Source organism: Dromiciops gliroides, chromosome 2 (assembly GCF_019393635.1).
Source record: "Dromiciops gliroides isolate mDroGli1 chromosome 2, mDroGli1.pri, whole genome shotgun sequence".
Classification (NCBI taxonomy): domain Eukaryota; kingdom Metazoa; phylum Chordata; class Mammalia; order Microbiotheria; family Microbiotheriidae; genus Dromiciops; species Dromiciops gliroides.
In genome coordinates, this window is record NC_057862.1 from 585,860,119 (window position 1) to 585,884,721 (window position 24,603).

At 37.1% G+C, this 24,603-nt stretch overlaps 1 protein-coding gene across 2 annotated transcripts in view; it reads left to right on the top strand.

Annotated features, from left to right (window-relative positions):
• XPO1 (exportin 1) overlaps positions 1-24,603 on the top strand; it is a 57,009-nt gene that overhangs the window by 16,506 nt on the left and 15,900 nt on the right. For both annotated transcript variants that reach the window (XM_043988708.1, XM_043988710.1), the window contains exons 5-17: positions 13,206-13,267; positions 13,619-13,663; positions 14,445-14,626; positions 15,655-15,703; positions 15,786-15,905; positions 16,588-16,716; positions 17,837-17,995; positions 19,787-19,984; positions 20,997-21,135; positions 21,393-21,574; positions 22,259-22,415; positions 22,516-22,679; positions 23,124-23,258. In XM_043988708.1, coding sequence (XP_043844643.1) covers positions 13,206-13,267; positions 13,619-13,663; positions 14,445-14,626; positions 15,655-15,703; positions 15,786-15,905; positions 16,588-16,716; positions 17,837-17,995; positions 19,787-19,984; positions 20,997-21,135; positions 21,393-21,574; positions 22,259-22,415; positions 22,516-22,679; positions 23,124-23,258 — 1,721 coding nt within the window. The remainder of the gene's footprint in view (positions 1-13,205; positions 13,268-13,618; positions 13,664-14,444; positions 14,627-15,654; positions 15,704-15,785; positions 15,906-16,587; positions 16,717-17,836; positions 17,996-19,786; positions 19,985-20,996; positions 21,136-21,392; positions 21,575-22,258; positions 22,416-22,515; positions 22,680-23,123; positions 23,259-24,603) is intronic.

Consider the following 24,603-nt stretch of genomic DNA (forward strand, 5'->3'; position numbering starts at 1 on the left):
GAGGGGCAGCTAGGTTGCACAGTGGATAGAGTACCAACCCTGGGTTGAGGAGCACCTGAGTTCAAATCTGGCTTCAGACACTTGACACTTACTAGCTGTGTGACCCTGGGCAAGTCACTTAAACAAAAGGCTTTTTTTTATCTTACAATAGGACCTCATAACTGACTATTCATGTGAACACTTCAAAACTAAGTATAAACATAACATTTTATTCTACACTAATATCATTAAACATCTTGTACATATGGATGTATACGGTTGTTTCTACCAACCAGTTCAGACTCCTGTTATGTGCAAAATAATGCTTGAGAAATTCTGTAGATATTTAATAGCTATCCTTCCCCCCCCCCCCCCAAAAAAAAAAAAGAGGCTTGAGAAGTGGAATGCCAATGTAGGCAAAATGTTATTTCAGAGACGTTTATGGGATACAAAACTATCACAACCTGGCTTTTTACTCTAGCTCCTGTTCCTTCTACAATCTTGCTTCAACCTGCTTTTCAAATTAATAGTCATATGGAACATTGTGCTGGACACAAGGATTAAAGGTTTAGATGAGATGCAGTCTTTGTCCTGATGGAATGTAGTGTTGTTGAGGGGACATGACATAAATAACTTTAATTCAAATAAAATATTCATGAGAGATAAAAGTGCCTCAAAAAGGAGTTTATCTTTTATGGCTTGGCAGATTGTTGTTATAATGTTGGAATTGTAATAGGAAAACCCGAGTTCAAATCCTACCACTGATTGCACAATATATAAGGTGCTTACATTCTTACAGGGTATAAGACAACACCAAAAAATGTAATTAAAAGGGAGAGGTAAAGGTGAAAAAGTCCATAAAGTCAGGAGCAAAGTAGAAAAAGTGGAGGAAATTCTGCAAGGAATTCTCCAGTCATGCAACCCCACCCCCACCCCCCAACATCTTCCAGAGTGAGAAGGCTGCTGAGTAGTTAGTTTTGTCATGTCATTGAAGGAATTTGAGTAGGGGGATAAAATAAGATTTGTGCATGAATCTTGGGCACATCCTTAAAGGGAGACCTGTTAATAGTTCACATAGTGGGTCATAAGGCTTTCTACTAGATGTAGCACAGAGATGTCAGGCAATATATGATCTATCACATTCCCTTGTGTGACCCGAACCAGCTTAAAATATAATTTGAAAATATTTAATACAATAAAATAGACATATAAATATGTGTTTTTCTAAGTCACTACTCAGCCCCCAGGAATCCTTACATAGGATTTAATGGACCCCGTTTCTGACCACTGGTGTGGAGAATAGGGAAGACTAGGCAGTATTTGCTAATTGGTTATTAGAGGTGAAGGAAGAGCCAAATATAACCCCCAAGTATTGAGTATGAAATGTTACGTGAATTCCCTAACAACAGTATTGAAGTCAGTCAGAAAGCTGGTTTGGGAGCAAAGACAGTTTGGTTTTGGACATGTCATTGTTGGAGCTAAAAAAGAAGTGTCAGGGCCAGAGGTGAATAATTGACAGAGGTGATAGTAGAAGCTTTAAAAGTGAATATTTTCAGGGGGCAGCTAGGATAGCCCTGGCCCTGGAGTCAGGAGGACCTGTGTTCAAATCCAGCCTCAGACACTTGAGTGCTAGCTGTGTGACCCCAGGCAAGTCACTTAACCCCAATTGCCTCACCATAAAAAAAAAAGTGAATGTTTTCCAAGAAATGTAGAAGGAACACAATTAAGGGTATAATTTTGAGGAACACTAAAGAGGATGTGAGGAGCTAGAGTTTTTAAATGCAGCAACATCAGGAGCATGTAGGGGGCGGCTAGATGGCAAAGTGGTTAAAGCACGGGCCCTGGATTCAGAAGTACCTGAGTTCAAATTCAGCCTCAGACATTTGACACTTACTAGCTGTGTCACCCTGGGCAAGTCACTTAACCCCCATTGCCTGCAAAAACAAACAAACAAAAAATCAGGAGCATGTAGTGTCTATAAAGTTTTAAAGAATGGTCAATGTTTATCAGTTGCCTTATGCTTTAGAGAGATCAAGAAAGAAGAGGACTTTTAAAAAGAATTCAGCAATCATCAGAAAGAATATTGGTGATTTTTGAGACGGTAGTATGAGTAGAATGGTGGAGGCAGAAAAATTACAGGGTTGATGGAACTAGACATGACAGTTGGCCTGTGATGACAGGGGGGAAAGATAGCTAGATGGAATAAAAGGGCCAAAGGGAGACTTTAAAACATTGTGAAGACCTGGGTATGTTATTAGATAAGGGGGGGGGGCTCATTGAGAAAGGGAGGGAGGAACGGAGATAGAAAAAGTAAGGAAAAAAATAACTTCACAAACCTGGAAGGAAGCAAGGGAGATTGACACAATCAAGGGTCCAGAGAGGATTAAGCATTAGCAAACAGAAGAGTACCTCCTTATCTGAGAGAGGTGAAGAGAATTATTAGTAATAGTGAAAGGTGTTGAGAAGGAAGAGGTAGAGGATACTGTTTTCAATAAAGAAGACTGATTTATCTGCTATTTTGAGTACAGCATTATGGGTATAATGTAGTCAGGGTCTTTAGGAGTACAGTTAAAATATAGGGTAGTTGCAGTGGGAAATGAGCTTTTAATGATCAAGTAGAATGGTTGTGAGGCAAAAATATGCATCTGGTTCAGGTTTTTTTCTCTGACTATCCATTGGTGGTGATCAACTAGGAACCAGGAGCAGAGAGCTTAGTATTGAAGTGGCAGATCATGGAATGAAATCTGGGTCTAGAGACATGCAGGCAGAATGGCAAATGAAATAGACTAGAGGGGTGATTAGTGATTGTGATGAAGACAAAGAGTGAAAGGTGTAGGAGAGGAAGGTTGGGAGAGAATTAGGATCTGAAAGATGTCACAGTTGTTGAAATGATGATCTGAAAAGTAGCCTTGCCCAGTATTTGGCTGAAGTTGGGGGTGGAGGAGGAAGTAATTGGATTTAGGGAGTAACAGAGATAGAGGTGGTATGGATAAAGACCTACTTCATGAGGTAAAATCATTGAAGAAGTTAGCAGGTAACCTTGAAAAAGGGACATGGTTTAAAATATATATATATATTAAATGGGGCAGCTAGGTGGGGCAGTGGATGGAGCACCGGCCCTGGAGTCAGGAGTACCTGAGTTCAAATCCGGCCTCAGACACATAACACTTACTAGCTGTGTGACCCTGGGCAAGTCACTTAACCCCAATTGCCTCACTAAAAATAAATTTTTTTTTAATTAAAAAAATATATCAAATACTTACTGTATCATGGGCAATAGAGAATTTGGGACTGAAAAGTAAAAATTTTTAAATAATTCTTTTTAAAAGTTTACTGTTTGCAGTCTTTGAAAATGGCCTTTTTGCATTCCCCTCCCTATGCATGAAATATGTTTCATGACCAATTCAATGAGTATAACACAAGGAAAGCAAGGGTCAGAGATACTTCTCTAAACACTATAGACTTTGTCTAAAAATGTCTATTTAAAGTTGTTGTAGTGTAGTCCTACTTTGAACAGAGAGGCTACGGTCTAGTGTAATATGTCATAAAATTGTTCCAGAGGTACAAATAAAGGGATTTCAAAACTTATGAGACTCCTCTTAACAATGTTCATCAAGTTGTATAACATTAAAACAAAAAGGAACCTTCAAGATCCTTTAAGTGACTTGCTTAGTCATTGATCTTTGATATAAGCTGGCAGAGCCTGGCTTCAAACCAAGGTCTTCTCACTCTAAATTTAGATCTTTTCCCGCTGTCACATTGCTATGTATATATGCAAATCTATATACTATGCTACCTAACTGTCTGTAAGCAATAAATTATTTAATGTTGATTTGATGTTATAATTGCTATTAAATCCTTGTTGGATTTTTTTTTTAAACCTTGAGGTTCTTTCAGTGACTTTAAGTGAAGCCTCTGGGTTCAGGATATGGTTTATTATAGTTATTTGGGATATCAAAAAATGGAAACAACTCAAGTTGTATCCCGTTTGCAGTTGTTTGCTTTCTTAGTAAATGAGAATTAGTCATTTTAAAGAGGGAAAGGAGTAGAAGTGGATTACTTTTTTTGATTTCAGTCATCAAGTATTTGTGCTACTGTATGCTGCATGCTAGGTGTAAAAGATACAAGTATGAAAAATTGAAACCATTTCCAATTTAAAAGACTATATGTTCGGGGCAGCTAGGTGGCGCAGTGGATAAAGCACCAGCCCTAGATTCAGGAGGACCTGAGTTCAAATCCGGCCTCAGACACTTAACAATTACTAGCTGTGTGACCCTGGGCAAATCACTTAACCCCAATTGCCTCACCAAAAAAAAAAAAAAGAGAGAGACTATATGTTCAATTGTGAAGAGACAACATATATAGATTTAAGTAAATCTAGAATAAATACAAATAAGCGGAGTTTGGGAAGGAAGATACTAGGAGTTACAGGGATCAGGAAAAGCTTCCTACAGAAGGTTTAATCCTATAGTAGAGGCAATATAGGAAGCCTAGGAATTTGATAACAGTGACATGGTTAGATCTGTTTAAAGAAAGTCATTTTGGTAGCAGTGTGGAAGATGCATTGGAGTAGGGGGAGACTTGTGGCAGGAGAGAGACCCATTAGGCCATCACAATAGTCAGGCAATGGAGGCCTGAACAAAAATGGTGGTAGCCATGTGAAGAATAACAAAATTATTTTTAAAAATCATGGGAAGATAGGAAATGGCCACATTTGCCATCTTAATTTAGTATGTGGGGTGGATAGTGAAAGGTAAAGGATAACACTAAGGTTGCAAACTTTAATGACTATAAGGTTATTTTCTAATAGGCTAGACAATACATTTAGTCAGTCAAAAAGGATTTATCAGGTGCTTGATTTACATCAAATACTTTGCTAAAGGCTGGGAATACAAAGAAAGGTAGAAACAGAATGGAGAGACAAATATACTTACAAGATATATGCAGTCTAAATGGAAATTTCAGAGGGAGAGCACTAGAAGTTGGGAAGTCTAGGAAAGGCCTCTTATATTAGGTAGAATTTGAGCTCAGTTTTTGGTTTGTTTTTTTAGTGAGGCAATTGGGGTTAAGTGACTTGTCCAGGGCCACACAGCTAGTAAGTTTTAAGTGTCTGAGGCTGGATTTGAACTCAGGTACTCCTGACTCCAGGGCTGGTGCTCTATCCACTGTGCCACCTAGCTGCCCCTGAGCTCAGTTTTGAAGGAAGTGGATAGATACAAAGAGGAAAAACATTCCAGGCTTTGAGGAAAGTTGCATGTTTGAGAAACAGCAAGTAGATAAGTGTTACTTACTGAATTATTAGAATATTCATTATAAATAAGCCTCGAAAGGTAGAAAGGATCCAAATTTTGAAAATCCTAAAAAAAAAAAAAGCCAAAAAAGAGATTTTCTATTTAATCTTAGAGGTAACAGGGGCCCACTGGAATTGAGTAGTGGGTAACCTGTACTTTTGGGAAACTACTTGGGCAACTGAAATAAGGATGGTTTGGGATGGGGAGAGAAGACCTGAAGGCTATTGAGTTGGTCCAGGAATGAGGTAATGAGAAATTGCACCAGGTTGGAGACTGAATGATGAGTGCAACAATCTCCCTTCCAGAGACAGTATTAATAATGATTTGATTACATGGAATATGCTCTTAAAGATGAGGACTAAGAAGCTAGGGAGGCACAGTCCCCGGGCAGTCCTCCTAGAGAGTGGAGATAAATCTTTTGGGGGCATGTGTAGTTTCTTGTGGGCGTGAAGTTAAGGAGACAGGCTGTGGATGGGTCATCCAACAGGGACATGATAAAGCCCATGGTAATTAATAGGTCACCAAGAGAGTGTTGAAAAAGTTGGATCCAAGACAAAATCTCAAGATATAACAACATGGATAAATGAGGGGATAATGAGCCACTAAGGAAGACTAAGAAGGGAGAAAGTTAGGAGGAGGAGAGCCAGGAGAGAATAGTCAAATGAAAACCTAGAGATAAGAGAATGTCTGGGAGCAGAGGGTGGTTATAAGGATCAAATGTTGTGGAGTGGCTGTGGGTGAGAACTAAAAGACCATCAGGGCAGCTAGGTGGCACAGTGGATAGAGCACTGGCCCTGGATTCAGGTGTACCTGAGTTCAAATCTGGCCTCAGATACTTGACACTTACTAGCTGTGTGACCCTGGGCAAGTCACTTAACTCCTATTGTCCCGCCCAAAAAACAAAAAAAGACCATCAGATTTGGCAATTAAGAGATTATTGCTAACTTTGAAAAGAGCTCTTTCCCACAGGTTGACAATGGCAATTTGTATCATCTCTTTCAAGTCTGGGGGGTGGGGGTAGGGATCTCAGTGGGAGTTCAGTGAATGACCTCAATTTTCTTCATAGAATAAGGGATGGAGTCCTCAGGCAAAAGGGTGGTAAAGAAAGGGAATGGTGAGAGAAGAGATTTGGAATTGTCTCTCAGGAATGGAATAGGGAATCATTTTGAGAAGAGGTAAAAGGATTGTCTTTTTGTGTGTGTGTGTGGCAGTTGGGGTTAAGTGACTTGCCCAGGGTCACACAGCTAGTAAATGTTAAGTATCTGAGGCCGGATTTGAACTCAGGTACTCCTGACTCCAAGGCCGGTGCTCTATCCACTGCACCACTTAGCTGCCCCTAAAAGGATTGTCTTTTAAAATCTTAGTACATGGCCTTGGTGCAGGGGTGTCTTGATGTCCTTTCATTTTTTCCTTTTTATTATTTTTTTTAATAAACATTTTTATTTATAGTTTTGGGTTCCAATTTTTATCCCTCTTCTCGACCTCCCATCTTTCTCCCCCCCCCCCCCAGTTGGCAAAGTCATATGGGTTATACATGTATGATTATAAAAAACATTGCCATATTTTATTAAAAGAGAAAGATGAAAGTGAAAAATAGCATGCTTCAGTCCGTCAATACTTTCTTTGGAGGTGGATAATGTTTTTGATGTCTTTGACCAGGTAATACTCTCTATTGTACGACAAAAAGATTTTGTGTAAGATGTTGCTGTATGACATGTTTTACATGTTTATATTATAATAATGTCTTTTCTTGAAATTTCAGTATGTAAGATTTATTTGTGGACTTGCCTGAACTTACAGAATATAAATAAGTTTTTAGGAGCAGGGATCTTGTCCTGTTTTTATGTAACTCCCCCCCTTGACACAGAGCCTTTGTATGTACAATGTACTGGAACCTTGTGCTGTGGTCCCTAATAAATATTTGAGTTGAATCAAGTTCACTTTGTAAAACCAAGCAGGGTTCAATATAATCATGACCAAAATTCACCAAATATTCATTGAAGACCAATGCTGTTGGGGTGGGGCTAGAGGATAGAAATCCAATTAAAAGCCAATTAATTCCAATACAAAGCAGGATTAGGTAGGTGATTAAATTTCATTTTGTGTTATCAGACACTAATACTCTGATAGAATGTTATTATTTTTGGAGGAGAGCAACTTCAGAATTTAAAAGATTGTCACATAGCTTTTTTTTCTTGGGAGATAAGACATAGGCATAACAAACCTAGTTTTTAAATATAGAATATTCAAGTAGATTTTTTAAACTTAGACACAGTGTTTGAGTATAGAAGGAAGGGGCAGCTAGGTGGCACAGTGGATAGAGCACCGGCCCTGGAGTCAGAAGTACCTGAGTTCAAATCCAGCCTCAAGACACTCAGAATGGAGGAGCAAGGAAAACCTCCCTTAATAGCACTTGATTGAGACAGGCATGGAATCTTTGTATGTTAGTGAGCTTTTTTTGATCCTTCATTGAAATCAGTTTAGTGATCTTCCAGAGCTTAGCACAGTGCCTGGAACATACTTAATAAATGTCAGTTGAATGATGGAATAACAAAGCTGTGTGACCCTGGGCAAGTCACTTAACCCCAATTGCCTCACTAAAAAAAAAAATGGGGGCAGCTAGATGGCGCAGTAGTTAAAGCACCGGCCCTGAATTCAGGAGTACCTGAGTTCAAATCCGGCCTCAGACACTTGACACTTACTAGCTGTGTGACCCTGGGCAAGTCACTTAACCCCTGTTGCCTGCAAAAAAAAAAATGGGTATAGAAGGAATACCTAAAATAATAGTTGTGTTAAATTTGAAGTGTCTCTGGTGTGTGTGAGTATTTTTGCATGGCTTTTAAACTTGGGATTCATATAACTTTGGGAAGAATATGCTTTGCTTTCATTTCTTAGACTGTCTAATACCATAATAGAGAAAATGTTTACGTAGGCAAGGATGTCTAGGTGTTAGGGGGTAAACTTGAGCCAGGCCTCCTTGGGAGAGAGCTCTGAACATTACCCTAATTGCCATTCTGTTGTGTGTGAACTCTGCCTTCATATACATAGGAAGAGAAGTTCACCCAGATACCTTCCAAGCATAGTTTGCTTTTTTTTTTTTTTTTTTTTACCAGCATGGTTTTGCTCGCTGTTGGATGGAAGAGGCAATGTCTATCACAGTTGATCACACAATGTTGATAGTGGGTACAGTGGTTCTGCTCCTGTCACTCAGCATCAATAACTGAGTAAATCATCTTCATCTCTTGGCCTCAGCTTCCTCATCTGAAAAATGGGGGTGGGGGGGGGTTGACCGTATCTCAAGTCTCCTGAGGGTAAAGTTCATTAAGTGCTTTATTGGATTTTAAGACTGAGAAGATGAAATAAAATCTGGTCATAGGGAACTGTTGGAATTTATTGAGTAGAGAAGACTTGTGCTTCAGGAAAATCACTGACAGCTATAGAAAATGGGTTTGAGCGGGTGAACTTGATCTAGGGAGGTGATGGAAATAGTTGAGGTGAAAGGTGCTGAGGGCCTGGTCTAGTATGGTTGGCTGTGTGAGTAGAGAGAAGGGACTGGTTTGAGAGATGTGGAGGTAAAACTGATTAAATATGTGGGATGAGAGAAAATAAGGCATTGAAGATGTAACACTGAGATTGTGAAAATTTGGGTAACTTACATACCCTTGACACTAACAAAGATGTTTGGGGGAAAGTGTTAGGGCAGGGCATGCAAAAATATTTGTAATCCATATCATCTTCTCATCCTTCTGTGGTTGCTTAACTTCAGACAATGAGGTCGGACTGTTATGAGTCAGTGTCTGCAACCTCAGAGCCTTATCTTTTGAGGGGAAACAAATTAGGGAATTGGGGAAGGAGAAAAGCAACTGGTGCAGAATTTTCCCAATAACACCTGTTCTGAGGTTATAGTTTAAATTATAATTACCCTAAGGGGCCAACACCTGGCTCAGAAGGGATCCATACTGGAGCTTAAAATTTTCCAAGCTACCTGTAGAACTTGGCTTTGGGGAGAAAAAAAAACAAGTCAATAAGAGAGGGCTGATGAATTGTGGCATGTCAAAGAATATATTTTAATAAAAAGTCCAGTTAAGTCCAGAAGCAGCTAGATGGTGCAGTGGATAAAGCACTGGCCCTGGATTCCAGAGAACCTGAGTTCAGATGCAGCCTCAGACACTTGACACGAACTAGCTGTGTGACTGTGGGCAAGTCACTTAACCCTGATTGCCCCATGGTGGGGGGGCCCCCCCCCCTTCCTTCCCCCCCCAAAAAAATGCCAGTAAGTTTAAGGATTGTCTCATGGAGAGTGTTTTACATAATGTGGCTGCTGTTGATCCTTGTTTCTTGTCAATAACTTTTCTGGCTGGATTCAAAGGTAGTCAAATCAAGGTGACTATAAATGAAATCCTAGTGATTTATACTTATGTGGGGGCCAGATGTTGTAGTTTTAAAACATGGTTTTTGTTGAGCCTAGAGTCCTTATTAAATCCAGCTGATAAAAAGCATTGAATAATTCATGGGAAAATACAGTAATTTAAATTTAAGCATTAAAGCAGACATGACATTTTTGTATGAATTACTCAAAACCATATTTCATATAGTGTATTGGATAGTATAGTTAATTTGCACTGTTGATATAGTAATGTTCTAATTTTTTAAAAAAATAAGATGGTTGTATTTAAATACTATATGGGGGGGGCAGCTAGGTGGCGAAGTGGATAGAGCACTGGCCCTGGAGTCAGGAGTACCTGGGTTCAAATCCGGCCTCAGACACTTAACACTTACTAGCTGTGTGACCCTGGGCAAGTCACTTAACCCCAATTGCCTCACTTAAAAAAAAAACTATATGAGGTATGATGGTTACCCCTTTAAAAAAAGATAATTGTAAGTAATAAATTTTTATACTTAGATTTTTTTTTAATTGAGGTCATTCATATACATTCATTTCATCCTCACTCCCAATGGAATAACAAAAAAAAATTTGTAACAAAAATCACCTTGGAATTTGTTAACTTTGTTGTACTATATTGTTTAGTTTAAATCCATTCCTGAATTTTGGATGCTATCATTAAAGTGAATGGCCTTATTGCTCTTTCATGGGAATGTTTCAGTAAAACATAGCTGAATTTGTTGTGAGAAGTCCATACGGTTGTGGTTGAAAATATAGTTATGCAATGTACTATAAAAATTTATTTACAGATTTCCTAATAGTGGGAAATGCCAGCTAAATTTAGAGTGTGTTAATTTCTACATGGTATGTTTTTAAGACCAGATGGTTTTACAAAGCAGTTTGTAGGTTTTCATTAAGTTAGATTCCTAAGGAAAGTTAACAATAAACACACAAATATGTATTTAGAGTGGGTTTATGGGGTTTGGGGGTTTTTTTTGTTGTTGGTTCCCCCCACCACCACTTTGATCCATTGGATTTGTGATGTCATCATTGCAGGTGGCTATTTTCCCTGGGGGTGAAGATTTGGAATCCTGGTCTCCCCTGTGTGACTTGTCCATTTCTTCATTTCTCTGGCTTAATTCATGGTTGACAATATGGTAAAGCATATTCAAGCGTATCTTGTCATAATCCTTTGGTTGACTCTCAACAGCCTTTAACAAAAGTACTATGGAATTTTGCAAGGCAAGCCAACTGGTTCTAATATGTCTCAGACATCTCAGAATAATGATTTTAAATACATAAGATACATAGGAATTACCAAGGAAACCAATGGTATTGAAATAAAAATTCCCTAGGTCGAACCTCTGGCCTGGAGTATACCCTGGATATGAAAACAGCACACACTTTGGTAAACATCTTGTTTATGCCTCATTTTATTACTGATATTGAGAGTAAACAAGTTAATTCAGTTAATTGTTTTGAGATGCCATTTGGATATATGCAGATAGATGTCTTGTTGAAGAACTTTTAAAGTTTGCATTTTGTACTACAAAGACTTGTATACCTGGGGCAAGGAGGCATGTAGATTGTAACAATTTTCTTGGTTGCTTTTTTGTTTTTGTTTTTTGTTGTTGTTCATTTGTTTTTGTGAGGCAGTTGGGGTTAAGTGACTTGCCCAAGGTCACACAGCTAGTAAGTGTTAAGTGTCTGAGGCCTGATTTGAATTCAGGTACTTCTGATTCCAGGGCCAGTGCTCTAGCAACCTAGCTGCCCCTTCTTGGTTGCTTTTTTGAGATAATCCCATATCAATCTTTTGGTTTTGATCTTTGTTCTAATATGTAAAAGATTTGTTTCCTGAGTCAGTGTGTAGTATATATTTTTGTATTGTGGTGTTAATTGATGCTTTCTTTGTTTGGTTACTAACTGTTCTGTGTATAGTATTTGGATGGGAGGCTTCTATGTAATGAGACTTTGAATTAGTTTTGTACTCATGAACCATGTTTTCCAACTTTTTTTTCCTGCTGCCCTCTCTAGTAAAATCACTGAATTAAAAGTAAATGTTACGGGCAGCTAGGTGACGCAGTGGATAGAGCACTGGCCCTGGAATCAGGAGTACCTGAGTTCAAATCTGGCCTCAGATGCTTGACACTTACTAGCTGTGTGACCCTGGGCAAGTCACTTAACCCCAATTGCCTCACCAAAAAAAAAAAGTTACTGTTGATTTTAATGAGAGTCTCTTAACCTAAATCTTTGTGGGGTATTGCTTCTTCATCCTAAGTTACAACTGTTAATACATCAGCTACACTTTATTTTTATGGTAATTGATCTTACAAATGCTTATGAACATTGAAATACAAATAACCAAATATATATTCCACGAAATGTTCCTAATTGCTCTTGGGTCCTTTATAAAGAGCAGTACGTTCAATTGCCTCACCTAGGAGAAGTTTAATGTAGTTCTTGAGTTAGGTGTAGCTTCGTTTGATGTTCAAATTTCATTTATTAGGGACAACTAGGTGGCTCAGTGGATGAAGCACCAGCCCTGGATTCAGGAGGATCTGAGTTCAAATCCATCCTCAGACACTTGACACTTACTAGCTGTTTGACTCTGGGCAAGTCACTTAACCCTTTTATTGCCCTGAAAAAAGGAGTGGGGGCGGGGTTCATTTATCACAAAACTATTAAGATTGATTTAAATTTAGTTCTCCTTAAATAGTACGTTTACTTATTGGCCACTGAATAAGGATCTTATTTGAAGTACTAATAGCTGTCATTACTTGTAGGTGATCAAAAAATTAATTCAAATATTTTCTGCCCCTTTGCCATCATAATGGCAAAAGTGGAAAGAAGCTTCAAAGAACAGAGGGCTATTATCTTTTTTTTTGTAAATTTCTGTTGCCAGTGAGTTCATTGCATGGTGGTGAATGTCTCCTTATTTAGCTAGAGTTAACAGAAAGTAAACAATCTGTTGCTAGCACCATGCTCAAAGCTTTTCTGTCATGGTAGAAACTTCTCAGAGCTTATGTTTCACTGGAATCGTAAGTAGTCTTCAAGGACCCAGGTCACTTCCATGACATTATTAAGCATCAGAGGTGGATTTTGTAGAGAACACAGTTAAATTGCAGGTGGAAGATAATTAAATTTTCCATGAAAAACCTGTGAAAGTTAGACAAAACTGCATCTTTTAGAAGGGACAGCTGAACAATCAGGAAAGACTCTACTCCTACTTCTAGTTGAGCAGCAAGTGAGCAAGTTATTTAACCCCAGTTTTCTCATCTGAAGAGAGAATAATTAACCATATTTATTAATTAATTGATTAATTAATTAATAATTAACCAATAATTGAAGGTTTGCTATATCAAATGAGATTTCTCATTTGAGTTCTATAAATTTCACAGCACTGTTAGCTGTTAATATGGGTAAATCTATTCAGGGTAAATTGGGAAATAAAAAAAATTGCATGTGCCATTTGGCATAATAGTTATTAACACATGAAATTGGCATCTTCAAAAAGATACTGTCATTATTAAAGTATAATTTTGGTTTTGCAGGAATCAAAAAATATGTTGTTGGCCTTATCATAAAGACTTCATCTGACCCAGCATCTGTAGAGGTGAGATTTCTCTTCAACATGACAAGGCTGGTCCAGTCAAATGAGCACTAGCTCTTGTCAGGGGCTCTGGGTTCAAATTATACCTCTGAAGCTTACAACCCTTTTTCCAGGTCATTTCACCTCAACTCTAAAATTAGGGGGGAATTAGGACTTGGTTTACGTTCCTATTTAAACTAGGCTTGAGCATAGTAATATCCTCTTGTCCTCTTGTGTTTTTCCTATCCTCTTCTTAAACCATGTAATATACCTTAAGTTAGCAACAGTATGAAAGAAATCTGTCATTCACTTTGATCAGAACGGTAAACTGACCTCACCTTTCTACCACCCCCCCACCCCCAATTCTTTCCATAGAAAGAAAAGGTGTATATTGGAAAATTGAATATGATTCTTGTTCAGGTAAGCTTTCTGCTTTAGTGTCATTATGTAGTAATAGTTAACATCTTAAATATGTCTTATGACTTTTGAAGTTGGCTAAATCTTAGAGTAAGATTGCTTATATATAAATGAGGGTGGATCCAGAAAAAGATGTAGCCATTTGTAATTGTATTAGGTTATTTTATATAGATTTTGTAAGCTCCCTTTCTTTACTGGAAATGAAAATACAATAATGCTTAGAGAACCTGGTAGTCCTTAGAAAATATTTTGAAGGAGCAGCTAGGTAGTAGCACACTGGATAAAATACTGGCCCTGGAGTCAGGAGAACCTGAGTTTAAATCCAGCCTCAGACACTTGACACTTACTAGCTGTGTGTCGCTGGGCAAGTCATTTAGCCCTCATTGCCCCACAAAACAAACCAAAAAAAATCTATTTTGGAGCTTTGACACCAGATTTGAGTCATCTCTGGAGAGGATACATACCTATGGATTTCAGGACCTTGGAGAAGTTTAATTCTTTGAGGACTTTGGCTTTTTATCCCTAATCTACTTAATAGGTTTATTAAATAAAAGATAATCATGACTTCTTACGTCCTTGGAGGCTGTTGTCAAGCCTGTCATTTAGGCAGAGAATATGGATGGATGGTACCGACAGTTTAATCTTGTTTAGTGTTCTCAGGTAGCTGATGCTCAGTACCAACATACAGTTTGCTCCTTTTTTTAAAGGCTTATTTTTTAGTTGCGGGAACTGTATTTATTATATATTTAACTATAAATAATAGGAAATAATTTTGTACATTTAGATCTTAAAGCAGGAATGGCCCAAACACTGGCCAACTTTCATCAGTGACATTGTAGGAGCAAGTAGGACCAGTGAAAGTCTCTGCCAGAATAATATGGTGATCCTTAAACTATTGAGTGAGGAAGTATTTGATTTCTCCAGTGGGCAGATCACTCAAGTGAAAGCAAAACATTTGAAAGACAGGTGAGTATTCGTTTATGGTTTCATAATAGAATTGTCTAAAAGCTATTACTCGTCAAGGTGTAGTATTAACATAATTTAGGAAATAGCAAATTTTGAGTCTTGACTTTCTGAATGAAGGGAACTTGAATTTTTCAGATGATGGGGTAAAAGAGAAAGAAAACCATATGCATATAATGAACCAAATAAGAAAAATAGTACTAAAGCAAACTACCCTGGAATCAGTCTAATGTGAATCGACGGATTTGTAATCATCTGTCTTCACATAGCCAGTATTTTTTTTGCAGTGTATTCTTTGTATTAAATAGGAAAAAAATGCTAGGTAGCTTTTTAGTCATACATTTCTCTTCTATGACTAGGAAAGGAGAAACTTTTCAGACTTTCAAGGGAAATAGCAATAGAAACTTAACTTCTCTCCTCCCCACCCCACCCCTCCCCCTTTCAAATGTTTGGACACTAGGGAACTTTTTAGATTAAAGATATTGACTTGACTGAAGTTTTTAGGTTAGAGTCAGATGGCAAAATTAAGCCAGCCATCTGAAAGATACACATTTATTTGATGTTTAATAGTCCACAAGAGTATTGTTATATAGCACTTCTAGGAGGCAAATTATTGCCCATATTGCGTAAAAGTAAACACCTTTTTATCTATATAACCTATATCAGATTACCTGCTGTCTAGGGATGGGGGGGGGGCAAGAAGGGAGAAAAATTGGAAATCTTATATAAACAAATGTTAAACTACATATAACTAGAAAATAACAAAATACTTTTATTTTAAAAAAACACCTTAGATGATTGATAGTTGAGAGAGAAACAAAAATACACAAACTTATTTTTATGTATCTTTGTTTTATGACCAAAGTAGTCTATAAGATAGGGTGGTTCATAAAATAGAATATTATATTTATCATCTTACATTCTTATTTTCATATTTAGAAAAGAATTTTAAAAGGTAAAAAAGAAATTAACTTGTATTTTGGATGTTATAATTAAAGATTTATTCTAAATATTTTGATCCCTTTTTATAGCATGTGCAATGAATTCTCACAGATATTTCAGCTGTGTCAGTTTGTGATGGTGAGTAATTTTATTTTCAATTTTTTTTAATGAAAAATATTTATTTTAGGAGATACTTACTGTAGGTATATTTTTGTTGCAGGAAAATTCGCAAAATGCTCCACTTGTACACGCCACTTTGGAAACATTGCTAAGATTTCTAAACTGGATTCCCCTGGGATATATTTTTGAAACCAAGTTAATCAGCACATTAATATATAAGGTATATTCAATATTTTTTCCTTCCTAATCATTCCATTAACACAACTATGGGTAAATCATTAATGCAATTTGCCAATGAATATATGCTTTTAATGGTAGTAGATAAGAGAGTAATGTTGCATACCTATAGGGTCTGTAATCCATCCCTGTGTGCTTTTCAGTTGCTTCATGGTATCTTTTCAACAGTGGGGAATGTGCAACTTCAGTCAAATTAATACCCTTAATCTAGAAAGGTAAGAGGAAATTGTTTAGGCTGCTTACTGCTGTGTTTCTGGATGGTAGTTTTTGTAGTAGGTTTAATTGTATTGATATCTGCTAATAATGGTCATACGGTTAACATTTACATAGCACTTACTATGTGCCAGGCATTGTGCTGTCTGTGGTACTTTACAAGTCATTTGATCCTCACAACAACCCTGGAGAGAGCAAGTGCTAAATTGATGTTAGTAAGAGGTTGTTTGGATAATGTTACTTAATATTACCTAACACTTGAGGTAAGTCTTCAAGTGAATAAATAATAATTTAAGAATTCAAGTAACAAAAAGGTCATATACTAGGGGAATAAATAGTAATATGTGGCATTTCATTTCTCTTAAATTTATGCCCCCCCAATGTGGTAAGATTCTACTTAAAAACCTTTTTTATGGACCCATTATTGTTTCCTTTTTTCTTCCTTTAAATAGTTTCTAAATGTTCCAATGTTTCGAAATGTCTCTCTGAAGTGCCTCACTGAGATTGCTGGTGTGAGTGTAAGCCAATATGAGGAACAATTTGTAACACTATTTACACTGACAATGATGCAGCTGAAACAGGTAACTTGTGATGCTTCATTAGAATGATTTAATTTTGATTAGACTATATTGTTGAAGGTAGATCAGTAAAAATACTCATTAGAATTCTGTAGTCGTCATGGGGAAATCAGTTTGCTAACAGTAATTCATTGAAAGAAACTAAGAAGATAAAGTCTAAGTATTTTCAAAATGTTCATATTCATCAAAAGGGCATAGGTGTGCTATTAGATGATTCTGCTACATTCAGGCCTTGTTATTCAATCAAAAGTTTTGGGTTGTAGGGATTAAAAACAATGTCCTTTACATTCAACAGATCTTGCTTGATGTTGAAATTTTACTTAAGGTACTTGATAGTGACTTACTGTGTACCTGGGTGATAGAATAAAGTTCAGTAGGCATGGTGGGAGTGTGGTGGAGATTAGCTTTGAATTATAAACCAGAATTTTGGTTAAGCCTACAGGGGTAGCTAATGTGAGATTTAAAATTGGATATAAGAGCATTAAACTCCCCTTTGAACTTTTCCCTTATATATCTCCCAGACCAGTAAGAAAAAGAAGCCTCTGAGCTTTAATCAGAGAGGGATTAGCTTTTATTGTTTGGGAATTAATTAGCCAACAAACAGGTGACACTGATTAGGGAAATAGGAAAGTAGAAATACAAATGAATAATCTTAGATCTAAGCTTAGTCTATATTCTTTTATAAAACTCACCAAATCCCAAAACTGCCTGCCTGGCTGAGAACCAGAGCCGATCACCAAAAGCCTGCACTGTCAAGCCAGAGTCTGCAAGACAGGGAGAGAACTTCAGTTCTACTCCTCAGTTTTAAGTTGGCATCCCGGGAGTATGGTATGCTTGGCCCGGGCAGCTGCAGGCACACAGCTGGTTCATCACAGTCTCCTCTCCAAAAGGGCAGTCCTTCAAATGCCTCTTCAGTAGTATTCGTTCAACTCTCAAATGATTCAGTTAAAACTTCTGGTTTTTTACCACACTAATAATATCAGAAAAACCTGGAAGTCTTTGAATATGAGCTTAAATATTACTCAGAATAACAGGTTTCTGGAACTTACCGGTTAAGAAAGGTAAAAGAAGTACCTTTGCTTTTATTGCTAAATATATAACTTAACACTGTCTTTAATTTCAGATGCTACCTTTAAATACCAATATTCGACTTGCTTACTCCAATGGAAAAGATGATGAACAGAATTTCATCCAGAATCTCAGTTTGTTTCTCTGTACATTTCTTAAAGAACATGGTCAGCTTATAGAAAAGCGATTAAATCTCAGAGAAACATTGATGGAGGTAGGAAATTTTTTCATTGTTTTCATATGAATTTATTTTTCATTCATCTTTATCTTGACAGACTTCCAGATATATTAGTTATTTCTGCTCCAAACACATTCTACATGTAATTGGTGGGTTCCATAAAGGAAATAAATGTAATCACCGTTCTATATTTTTCTGATGTTGCTTAAATAAATACTGTCATTTGACTTCCTATATAATGCTATAATTACAACTTGTCAAATACTTGGAGGGAAATAGTATCAGTAAAGGTTTGACCTCAGCATACTTCCCCCCTCCCATTTTCAGAGCTCTGTATGTCCCTAATCTCTTCTAGGCTTCAGCCCACCACTGCTTTAGTGCCAGGAGCAAGCCCCTGGGAGTTGAATTTTTGTTTTATTAGGCAATGAAGAAACATCAAATGGCTTTCTTTTTTAAAAAATTTTTGGGAAAAAATTACTGTCCCTTCAGTCAAGAAAAGAAATTAGCACACTGGTAATGTCTAAAAAGTGTGCTTTTATTCTGTGCCTTGTGTATCATGGCTGATGAGAGACAGGAAACTAATTTCATCCAGCCTATGAAGTTGTTACTTCACTGTATTCAGTTTTTCCATGTTTCTTATACATTATGATTGTCAGCATGTAAATTATTCTTTTGGCTCTACACACTTTTCTCTATGTCAATTCATGAATCTTAACAATAATGAATTCAATACAAAACAGATACCATTAATAGAAATAAGGTTCGTTTGGATGGGAAGACAGGGCAATTATAAATGTATGTTTGAAATTTGTTGGTAGGGCACCCAAGTAGAGATAGCTAGCATAAGTTGGTATAAATTACCTGTCTTTTGAGGTATAAGTAAGAAAAGCTAGTAAATTCAGAGGAAGGGATTAAAACAGGAATGGAGAGATGTTTCAGGGTGAGAAAACCACTGAGGCATGAATGTTCGGAAAGTAGAGCTGGGAAGGGAATAAAAAGTAGCCACTTTGGTCTATCATCAAAATGGAGGACTTTAGAGGAACTTACCAGTTGGAGACTACAGCATTATATGAGGACAGTTCAGAGTAAGAACATAGATGAAACATGGGATAGAGCTGGAGAATCAGAAGAGGAGGAAGTCCCAGTGAGCCCCTGTGGTCTAGACAAAAGACCAAACCATTGAGCTTTAGAAAGTTGAATATGGCAAATTTACCTGGGTTTTTCCTATTTACAAATGCTTCTTCAATGAGTTGGGAGTATGGCCTCAGGGAATGCATTTTTCTTTTCTCCTTTATTCCCTGAAACCATTGGATAAAGGAATCAAGAAGAAAGGATTGGTGGAAGCAAAGCCATTTAATTTATTTCAAAATTGAAATTCTTTATACATTGCAGTGTTTTCATATAGGAGGAAATTTTAGGTATTGGGAGGACAAGGCTCAACAACTAGTGATAATCATTAGTAGGAAGGATGCCTTTCACACGGAGAGCATCTGTCTCTTGTAATGAGAGAAAACATTTACAGGTTGATATCTGGTCATTTTTGGAGCCAGTTAGCCCGTGGTAAAAACAAAGACTTTAACTGTGTAGTATTACAAAAAAAGGTGAAGAACAGAGCTTGGTTTCAAAAGAGCATTTGCTCTTTTGGGAATTTCAAAAAATATCTGATATACAAGATATGATATACAAAGATAACAATAACTCTAAAGCTTTAGATAGGCAGCTTTAATCAAAGTACCATGTCATATAGGGTAGCTTATTTGTGTAAACGTTAATTTGACCTAGAGGACAATTTTTTTCCTAACACCTTAGCTCCTTTCTTTGTTATAGGCTCTTCACTATATGTTGTTGGTATCTGAAGTAGAAGAAACTGAAATCTTTAAGATTTGTCTTGAGTATTGGAACCATTTGGCTGCTGAACTATACAGAGAAAGTCCGTTTTCAACATCTGCCTCTCCAATGCTCTCTGGAAGTCAACATTTTGATGTTCCTCCCAGGAGACAACTTTACCTCCCTGTATTATCCAAGGTAACTAATGTGCACAGAAATGACTACATAGCTTGTTTTCAAAAACTTGTCCTTCCTCCTGCCAGAAAATTAGTTGGATGAACTGAATTTATGATAATTGTTTAAGAGTAGTAGAAAACTTAGATTGAGAATAACTTCTTACTGGGACTGTGCCCATTTCTTGGCTGCCAGCATAGGAATTCCTTTGTTGGCACTTGTTCACTCTAGTGAACAATATTTGTGGTGATATGACTTAACTCTCTAGCCAGAAGCCTTTCTATGTCTCTCCATTATACCTTGATTAACCTACAGCTTTTCCAAGGTTTTGGTATTTTAATATTCACAATCATACAGCTTCACTGCAACTAGACAACGAACACAATGACTAGAGTCACTTGGGCCTGAGTTTGAACCCTGCCTTGAGACATTTTCATAAGTATGACATAACCGTGGGGCCTTAGAAAAGTCATTTAATCTTCCTCTGCCTGCATTTTGTCATTGTATGTGTCTCATAGGATTATTGTGGGTTCAAATGGGATAACATTTTAGTAAAGTTCTTTGTAAACTTTAAAGTGCTATATAAAAGCTAACTGTCTTTGGAGTGCCGCTTGTGGTCATTGGAAGCATTGCAGTTTCACAAAAAACAAAAGCCTTGCTCTCTTTCCTGGTCAGTTCTGGGAACAACCAATTGATTATCTGCTATGCCTTTCCCAGGTTATGTCAGTACATTTCTATCCATTTGTTTTTACTGTATGGGTTGTTAGACTCCTTAATTTGCTCTCTCAGGTAAGGATGGATCTCATTGAAAAGGCCCATTCATGCTTTGGTCCTGAATACAAAAATCTCTAAAGATACTCAACTTAGTAGGTAGATCTTTTTTAGAGGAATATATGCGAAGAGTTGCTTGGGATAAGATGATGTGGATGGGGGTGTGATCAACAATGGAGGGAACTGTCAATATCAATCATAAATCCATTGATATATTGTAGACCTGATATCTTGGTACTTTTCCCCATGGATATGTTCTAAATAGGTCCGTTTATTGATGGTGAGTCGAATGGCTAAACCTGAAGAAGTGCTGGTTGTAGAAAATGACCAGGGAGAAGTTGTGCGAGAATTTATGAAGGATACAGACTCCATTAATTTGTATAAGAATATGAGGGAAACATTGGGTAAGTTAATAGTAAAAAGTCCAGCAGCCATGTGTATGTGTGTGTGTTGAGGTGAAAGTGTTATTGTCTGGCTTTATTCAAGTCAGTAAACAAATGAGTGTTTTTACTGAATACATAGTTGGCAGTATAAGTATTTTTTTTAAGTTATCATTGAAATTTATTCTAAAATGAGATGATACTTTGGAATGCTTAGCACAATTCCTGGCACTTAATAGGCACAATATAAATGTTTATTCCCTTCTGCTTCCCTTTTTCAGTATACCTTACACATCTGGATTATGCAGATACTGAAAGAATAATGACTGAAAAACTTCACAATCAGGTGAATGGAACAGAGTGGTCTTGGAAAAATTTGAACACTTTATGTTGGGCAATAGGCTCAATTAGTGGAGCGATGCATGAAGAGGATGAAAAAAGGTTTCTTGTTACAGTCATAAAGGTATGTAAGTATATGTGAATTTTGAGCTGTGTGTCTGTTTCTCTTATATTCATGAAGCTTGATGGGATGGGACTCTGAGTCAGGAAAACTGATTTTGAATCCAAGCTAAGACTTGTGTGATCCTGGCCAAATGGCCTAACCTCCTTGCTACAGTTTACTAATCTTAAAAGGATGTATGGGGCAGCTAGGTGGCTCAGTGAATAAAGCACTGGCCCTGGATTCAGGAGTACTACCTGAATTACCTGAATTCAAATCCTGCCTCAGACACTTGACACTTACTAGCTGTGTGACCCTGGGCAAGTCACTTAACCCCCATTGCCCTGCCCAAATAAAAATTTACTATGGATACAAGTAGATGTCATTATAAACCTCAAACAATGTTGCATTTTCTCTGACAAACACCATGAATAAGAACAGCAGTGGCGAAAGCACTTTATCTTCATCTTTGTTGCTTCCCTTTCTACTTGTTGTTGAGAAGAGAAAAACATGTTTGCATGTGTGTGTTATACATTGTGCTTTTGCCCTTTTTGGGAAAGATAAAGATTATTGCCTGCTAAAATTTGTGTGAGGAATCTAAAAATTTCCAGAAAAACAGGTAACTGACTTTCTACTCTGGTTGCAAAAAAAAAAAAAAAAATTCTGTCTTGTTGACTATCTCTAAATGAGATTTTCTTTAAATTACAGGATCTTTTAGGATTATGTGAACAGAAAAGAGGCAAAGATAATAAAGCTATTATTGCATCAAATATCATGTACATAGTAGGTCAGTATCCAAGGTTTTTGAGAGCTCATTGGAAATTTTTGAAGACTGTGGTCAACAAGTTGTTTGAATTCATGCATGGTAAGGATTTTTTGTTATTTTTTCATTATGGATCTTTTTTAAAAATATATATTTTTGTGTGCGCGAATAAAATGTGCTTAAATGCTTTTTCTTTGTTTAGAAACCCATGATGGTGTCCAGGATATGGCCTGTGATACCTTCATAAAAATAGCACAAAAATGCCGCAGGCATTTTGTTCAGGTTCAGGTTGGAGAAGTAATGCCATTCATTGATGAGATTTTGAACAACATTAACACTATCATTTGTGATCTCCAGCCTCAGCAGGTATGTTTGATAGCTGGTAGCAATTTTTAAGTTTTACTGGTGGTAATGGGAAAGAAATTAACTACATCAGTGCTAGTTGGTACAATTACCAAGTTCAGTTGTGGTTCCTTAGGTCAAATAGTTCCCATAATGAGCATTGCTTAGCTTTTCCAATGTTGGGATCTTTATAAGCATGAAACTTAAAGCTAGAAGTTGAACTGTGAACATGCTATAGATGATGTTTTATTGTAGTTTTGGGTTGATAAAATTTTTTAACCTTTGGAGGTGGGAGAATGGTATTCAGAAAATGTTAGTTGCCATTCATCTGTGGTGAAGGAAAACATGAAGTCTCTTGAGTTGTTATTCTTATGGAGCAAGTTTTTAATGGGGACTGAGTAGGGAAGCTCAAATCTTGGAGCACCAAGATTTTTCAAATTGGTGAGTGTAATTTACTTTTTGTAATAGGTTCATACATTTTATGAAGCTGTTGGATACATGATTGGTGCACAAACTGACCAAACAGTACAAGAACATTTGATAGAAAAATATATGCTACTTCCTAATCAGGTGTGGGACAGCATAATTCAGCAAGCCACAAAAGTAAGTGTTTATAGTTTTCTTGGGAAATCTTAGGAGTCAGTGATGTTATGGGAAAGTGCCCTTCAAAGCAATCAAATGAGCACAGACCTAGTTTTTCAAATGAAAACCGATATACTGTGAGGTTATGTAATAAGTCATCAAGTAACAGCTGTGATTTGTGTCACAAAAGATAGCACGTTCATACTCAAATTAAATCATGGATGCTATATTGGATTTCTGAGAAAATTCGGCCTATATGATTGTATGTTAATATAAGTTTTTAAAATGTTGCTGTAGATAAATTAGAGCAGTAACTTCATTGAGTCACTGCAAGATGTTCATACGAAAAGGCATTCATTCATCATTTGTCATGGAAAGTCTCTTTTGTGAAGTCCAAGTAAAGGGGTTTCTTTATCTAAGATGATTTGAGCTTCTCTAAAAAGCTTTTTGCATTGACACATGGAGAATACTACAAGCATCCTCAATTATGCTAACTAACCATCCATACGAGAAAGACAACATGGATGAAAAATATATTGTCTAGGTAATAACATGCAGCTAGATAGTTGGACAAGTGAATTTATTGATCAATAAGTATTTGGCTTTGAAGAAACTAGGGATTCTAAGAGGCTGGGGATGAGAAGGGAGTTCAATTCATGACATTTGGGTTCAGTGAATTCATTTGCAAAAAGTGTTTCATAAAGGATGTGTTTTAAATACAAACGCCTACTGAGATCATTTGGCCTATGTAGCAAAAATAAAAGTGAGTAGATATGCTAAATGGTGATTTGGTTACCTCAGTTTTTTTTAAATGGGGAAATTTCTTTATAATATTTATTGGGTAAATTAAGAGTCTAGAGAATATTCTCCTGAGTTCAAATTTGACCTCAGACACTTATTAGCTAGGTGATCCTAGACAAGTCACTTAATCCCGTTTGCCTCAGTTCCTCATCTATAAAATGAGCTGGAGAATGAAGTGACAAACCACTCCCAAGTGGGGGACATGACTGAAAGATGACTGAACAACAACAGATGTATATAAAAATGGTAGAAGTACTCACTGAGAATTGTATTTTGAAAGAATAAATACTGATACTGAACACGTTATATTTCCATCAGTTTAGTTGTTGGTTTTGGGGGGGCGGTTGTGGGGCAATGGCGGGGTTAAGTGACTTGTCCAGGGTCACACAGCTAGGCCCTATTTGAACTCTGGCACTCCTGAACCCAGGGCCACCTAGCTGCCCCCCATTTCCATCAGTTTAGTACATTGAATTGCAATTTATTTACATTTTAAAATGACAAACCACCCTAGATACCTTGATTGGAATTTAAAAGCACTGTGAATTGCTTTTTTTGTAAAGCTGCA